We start from the raw sequence: 6,761 nt of genomic DNA, 5'->3' as shown, positions 1-6,761 counted from the left end.
CAACTTTGGTCGAATTTGCTGTTGCGATACTAACCTTTCATAAGGACCTATTACCTCCCTAGACTATTTAATAACGTATTTTTTACCCCCTGAACTATTTAATAGTGTATTTTAAAGGTATATATGTGCCCATGTGGACACATTACTATTTATAATTTTGCATTAGTTTTTATGTCCACGTGGACAAATATATATGTTTAAAATACGGTATTAAATAGTCTAGGGAGGTAATAGGTCCTTATGAAAGTTTAGTATCGCAACAGCAAATCCAACCAAAGTTGGGATATTTTTCAGACCCTTATCCCAAATATATATAACAATCAAATAACAAGATTATATAATATTTCATTCCAAGTATCAGGAACTCCTGCTAGGCACCAATGACTACAATCCATTCCTTTTCTTCCATTCATTCCATAAATTGAAGGATGTCCATCTTTACGTAATAACGAAAGATTGGTCACATCAAGCAATGTCACTTCCTTTTTAATTGTTCGTAATACATTTTTTTGCACTGTCAATGATGGTGGTAGACCTGCCGGATACGTCGATCCGTTTAGCGGTCGCGTCTGCCCCGAGCACGATTTTATGCCTGGTTGACCCCATTCGGTACCACTGTTATATAACACGAAAGAAAAAAAGAGAGACGAATTTAAAATTTGAATGCCATAGATAGCTTGCATGGGGTTTCAAAGTACTCTGCCTGAATAAGATTCATGCAGTATAAGTCTTGAAATTCGAATTAATAAATGTTCAAACTTCAGTAAAAAATTCTTGAAATTTTTCCATGTTTTGACTAACATTGTTTTTTTCCCCTACAATATCCATTAAAAAGTAGCTAAACATGGATATTTTTGAAATACTGACTAAAGCTTGATTACCTATCTAAAAAATAGTAATTTGCCATTTTTTCCTATCATTAGCAAATTAAATTGGTGTGTGTTTGTCCCCTTGGATGTGGCCTAGTGGTCAATAAAGTGGTTGAAAATCTTGAGGTCTCAGTTTCAAAACTCACATGTTGTTGGTGGGAGGTGGCAGATATCCCGTGGGATTAGTCGAGGTACACAAAAGCTAATCCAAACACCACGATCATGAAAAAGAAGATTAAAAAAAACTGGTGTGTGTTCTAATTACTCTTACTTGTAATGTGATGGTGAAATTCCTTGAAAAAAGACCAATTGTTTCGAAGGAATAATGTTGGTGTCGATCCACTTAGCCCATGTAAGCAACGCTTTTTCAAAAGCAACCATACGATCCATATCTTTGTAATATTTGCCTCCTACTTTAATATAATCCCATCTACAAAGATTATAAAAACAAAAAATTGTGAAATCTTGGCAAACTTGTTAATAATAATAATAAGCAAATTACTACTAGTTATTATGTGAAAAGTTATGTGTACTAACGGTTGAGAAATTCCTCTACGATTCCACCAATGCCAAGTGTTGAAAATGAGCATGTCAATTCCTTTCCATAATTTACCACCTTCAATTGAGTCTAATTTTAATATTCTTCCCTTTTTTTCCATCACAACATCCACTAAATATACACTCCGGTCTAACATCACTTGAACTCCAAAATCCTGAGAAAAGGTGAACTTTTATAAATTTTAGGTTTTGCTGTTAACTTATAGAGGAAGAATAGAAAGAAAAGAAGTTTAAAAAATCATGAAAAGGGTGAGCTTGTATAGTATGTGATAGGTTAATTATTAATGTGTCATGTTATAAATTATTTTTTGTATTTTTATCCGATCTTTGGAATCTACTTTAAGGACCGACTAATCTGAATTCATATTTGTCACACCCCAAACCTTGGTAGGGTGGATCGACACTTAATGCCTTAACTTGACAGAGCAGACCATATATCCCTACATGAATTGAATACCATGACATAAATTAAACATGAAACATAGAGAAATTGTGAGACATAAAGCATAGCTTTCATAAAGAAACTTCTTAGCATAAAAAAATCACACTCTTAGAATAAAACACTTCCTTATTGCTATCAAAAGCAGTTATTTTTCGAATCTTAAATTCAAGATTTCTTATTAAAGATGGAGATTATCATAGAAATTTGCATATAATTATTTTATGGGAAATATGAAAAAAGCTAAAACAAATTAATTTTTTTAAAAAAGGAAAGAATATCTTCTCTCTAACAGTTTCATTCAATTATTGATACGTTGGTCGTTGAGGTCTTGAATTCGAATCTCACCGATAATATTGACAAAATACTTTGACGTATAATTGTGAGATAAGTGTCAAAAACACACTTAAACTATACCATTTTTTTTAGTTTCATACCTAAACTATTGAGAGTGTGAGTTTCATACCTAAACTATCATTTTTTAGTTTGAGAAACACACCTCTATCTGTTATACCACTTTCATCATGGTGTGTGTAATTCACTCTCTCTTTTATTTTAAAAAATCATCACATCACACTCCATATGGACAAAATATTCAACTTTGACAAAAATTAAATAAATTATTAGTATTAGTTAAAATTTAAAATTTAAAAATTATTATCCAAAAAACTAATATTTCTTTTATAAAATAAAATGTAAAATATTTTTCTCACCCCCCCTCCCAGCCCCCGGCCATTTTTTTTTGTTTAAATTTCTTTTATAAAAGTATTTTTTTTTACTTCATCTCCTTTCCCTCCCCCCTTTTCAAATACTAATTTAGATATTATTTTATTTTAAAAAAAAATAATTCTACTCTCCCCACATAACCCTCCGCTTCCAATTTTTTTCTCATTTAGTGTTAAATATGTACATATCGAAAATATTCCACCGCAAGACTTTTTAAAATTTTAATTTATTTATGTTATATTCGTACACTAGTAAGAAAAAATTCTAAAAATATATGCACGTACATATCTAACACAAAATGAGAAAAATGTAAAAAAAAAAAAAGAAAAAATAAAGACCGGAGGGTTAAATAGAATGGGGTAGAATTTTTATAAAAAATATCAATTTTTTTGTGGGGGGGGGGAGGGGTACGTAGAGGAGGTGGTGGAGTGGGTAAAAAAAATTTAATAATTTTTTTTATGGATAGTAATACTTTAATATTTAATTTTTAATTAATATTAATAGTTTATTATTTAATTTTTATCAAGGTGAAATATTTTATCCATGTGGAATGCCAGAGAGAATGATCAAAATGGTCCTTGAGGTATTGGTGTTGCTTTATTTTGGTCCTCAATATATTCTAGGTGATTGAAATAGTCCTTCATGTATGACAAAATGTGTTCAATTTAGTCTTTTACCCTAAACTTAACATTTTACCCCCAAAACTGTTAAATATAACGGTGGAGCCCACCATTATATTTAACAGTTTTTGGGGGTAAAATGTTTAGTTTAGGGTAAAGACTAAATTGAACACATTTTGTTATACATGACTATCGTTATATTTAACAGTTTTTGGAGGTAAAATGTTAAGTTTAGGGTAAAAGACCAAATTGAACACATTTTGTCATACATGAAGGACTATTTCAATCACCTAGAATATATTGAGGACCAAAATAAAGCAACCCCAATACATCAAGGACCATTTTGATCATTTTCTTTGAAATGCCATGTGTCAAGGTTTTTTCAAATAAAAGAGAGAGTGCATTACACACACCACTGGGGTGTGTTTCTCAAACTAAAAAATGATAGTTTAGGTATCAAACTCACACTCTCAATAGTTTAGGTATGAAACTCAAAAAAATGGGATAGTTTAGGTGTGTTTTTGTCATTTATCTCTAGAATTGTCGAGGAAACATAACTGAAATCCGTTGAGATAGTAATAGTTCTAACTTCTAACAAATAATTTAATCCATGAGTGGCTATAACGCTAGCTAGGCATGTGGTTCATAAATAACAAACTGATAATTTTTTATATATATAAAAATGTAACAATTAGATAAGATATATACGTGAACCAATTGTTCATATGTCACTATAGGAAGACAACCTATATGGGTTACTTAAGTTCATTTTCAGTCAATGTCACATTTGAGGACCCCCCACACTTAAGATAGAGCTAATTGTATGTTTGTATTTAGATAAGATTCACAGTAATTAGTCATGTCTAGAAACTGTTGATTAATGAATATTTGATAGTCCAGCCAAATCCTTCACTATCACAAGTGGACTTGTTATTATAAATGTATAGGGACAAATAAGGCGTTCAGTGGACGAATTGGATTAAATTTAGGAAGAACGGAGTTAATAAATTAAGGAAAAACTGCAGTCTAATGTCTTTGGATGATTTTGTTTATAAATATGTACCAAGTGTATAGATAGTGTATACTAAGTATACATGTATTATATATTTGATATATATATACACAACATATACAATCAAATATATATATAGTGTATACTTCGACCATAAATATATTGTATAGATAGTGTATACTAAGTATACATATATTATTATATGGTCCAAATGAATATTTAGGAAGAAAATGAAAAAGAGAATTTACCAAAAAGGTGAAAATGGAGACATCACCAACTCTTGTTGTATTATAATTGACCTTAGGCTGTGATGTGTAAAGAAGGCATACAAGTGATAGCCACTGATTTCTGCTAAGAGAATCTCCCACAAACATTATGCTTTTTCCTTTGAATTTCTTTAAAAATGCTCCTCCATCAAATCTGTATATAATGTATATAAATATATAGTAATATATATAAAGACAAAAAGTAACCATCTTTTTGAAGAATCCACTAAGATCTAGTTGTCATCATTTCTTTAGTTAAGTTAGAAATACATGAGCTTTTTAACTACCTCAATTATAGTGATATTAGATCGTGAACTTTATGTGTTTGGCGAGTGTAGACTTAGCCCAATAAGACACTTAATAGATGTATAACTTATAGCTAAGTCGTCTATCGAGAAACAGGTAGGGTATTAATATCAGATTCATTTGAACAAAATACTCGATATATAAAACTCTTTTGGGGGCGAAAAAGAGAAAAGTGAATTAACCAATTACTACAAGGTAAAAGGCAAAGATATTGCATAGTGGTTTTTCAAAATATGATTAACCCGGCCACTTTTCTGGACTAGTCAGGTTTCACTATATTATTAACTCTTTGAAAAAATAATTCTACAGCTCACATGACCTCCATCTTCTTCTCTCTTTAATAAAATAAAAGATTCTCTTTAAGCATTTTTTTTAAGGAAGATTATGAAAACTTATAAGTCTGGGACCAAATTATGACGTTTGATCGATTTTAACTTATAAACACTCACACAAGAAAAGGGTGAATTACATGGGGATTTTTCTGGGGATTAGTATGAAAATTTGCACGAAAATAAGTTTCTTGTGAATTTTCATACTAATTCCTAGGAAAATCCCCATGTAATTCACACTTTGCTTGTAGTGACTTTATATTTATCATATACTTCGATAAGTTAATTTGACCAACTTAAAAACTTAGCCAAACACATGCTCTTATAAAGTTACTTTCTAAGTCTCATATTATTAGACTTAATATGGAGGTTCACATATTGCAACACAAAATTATTTATAGTATATAATATCATTATATATAACATAAATTTACACTAAAATAATTTTAACACATGGAGTAACAAGCATTAGAGATAGAGGGCAATAAAGACTCCTACTATTTTAATTTTTAAGCGTATTACTTTGATTGGACACAGAATTTAAGAAATAAAACGAGATTTTTGAATTTTATGATCTTAAATTACAAATATATTGTATATTCATTTTTGTGGTCTTAAACTTGTTGGAATTGAAAAACTTGCTAGAAAGAAACACTATTTGGAACAGATTAAGAAGGAAAGTAAGACAATTAAATCGAGACAGAGAGCGCGTACCTTGTTAAGGAACAACCATGAGGCTTCCATCTATATTTAAGGTAATCTTTATCTGGACGACCATTCCTCTGGCAATTGAATTCATGTTCAATAAAAGGACAATGAGTTGAATTATAAAGAGGATAATTATTAGTTTCATTCTCGATCCAACTTCCTCTGAATAAATTGCAGTTTTTCTTGTGCGGTTGCGCCGCAGTTGTGTGGCGCAGAAGAAGAACTAAAAGACTTATGAGACTACAAATTAATAGTGTGAAAAATGTCCAGCCGCTCCGCAAGCCTATCGCTCTCATCATTATAGCTTTGAAGATTTAAGATTCTTTTAGAGAGGCTACTATTTATATACATTATCTGTGGTATTTAAAAAAAATATGGGTGAATTTATTATTTTATTCTTATTAATTGACAGGTTTCAAACATAGAGACTCACTACATTTTTCAAAGATATTAATTCAATATTAATAAATTGAGGATGTAATAGGAAAAAAAAGATTGTCCTTTCTTGATTTGTCAAAAATAACAAGTAAAAATAGAAATCAAATTAAAAAATATTTGACGAGATCGGAAGCGCACATACTTGATTGAAGAGCACAAGGATCAAAAGAAATTAATTCAATATTTGAGGGACTAAAGTACATATATCTCAAAAGTTTCTATTTTTAGGGAATGTCATCAATTGGGGACCATACTTTAGGAATAAGATGCTTTGGTTTATTTTAATATAAAATATATATTTGGTCAATTATCTAGTGATTGGTATTTATAGAATTAATAATAAGGTACGTCTCCGTTATAAAGGAAAGAAATGAGAATTTATATAATCGATTACATTTAGAAAAAGTTTAATCTTAAATTTAATCTCCTATTAACTATACATATATTATGGTGTGTTCAAAGGGGGTGATAAAAACCTCTGTTTCTTCTG

General features: G+C 30.2%; 1 protein-coding gene across 1 annotated transcript; it reads right to left on the bottom strand.

Moving 5' to 3' along the window:
* Positions 1-275: 275 nt before the first annotated feature.
* Positions 276-6,160, bottom strand: LOC102586487 (protein trichome birefringence-like 41). Its single transcript, XM_006348264.2, has 5 exons — positions 5,840-6,160; positions 4,473-4,644; positions 1,407-1,582; positions 1,141-1,299; positions 276-615 (listed from the first exon to the last, which is right to left on the bottom strand). The coding sequence occupies exons 1-5, from the start codon at positions 6,130-6,132 to the stop codon at positions 321-323; spliced, it is 1,095 nt and encodes a 364-aa protein (XP_006348326.1). The 5' UTR covers positions 6,133-6,160; the 3' UTR covers positions 276-320.
* Positions 6,161-6,761: the final 601 nt, after the last annotated feature.

Source organism: Solanum tuberosum, unplaced genomic scaffold, assembly GCF_000226075.1.
Source record: "Solanum tuberosum cultivar DM 1-3 516 R44 unplaced genomic scaffold, SolTub_3.0 scf00096, whole genome shotgun sequence".
NCBI lineage: Eukaryota > Viridiplantae > Streptophyta > Magnoliopsida > Solanales > Solanaceae > Solanum > Solanum tuberosum.
This window is presented reverse-complemented; position numbering and strand designations above follow the sequence as displayed.

Bases quoted from the DNA above. Each gene is read 5' to 3' on its own strand.
- LOC102586487 (XM_006348264.2), bottom strand. From the start codon at position 6,132: ATGATGAGAGCGATAGGCTTGCGGAGCGGCTGGACATTTTTCACACTA. The intron at 1,300-1,406 runs GTTAGTACACAT...TAATCTTTGTAG, and splicing joins CGTAGAGGAATTTCTCAACC to ATGGGATTATATTAAAGTAG. The intron at 616-1,140 runs GTAAGAGTAATT...GTTATATAACAG, and splicing joins ATTTCACCATCACATTACAA to TGGTACCGAATGGGGTCAAC.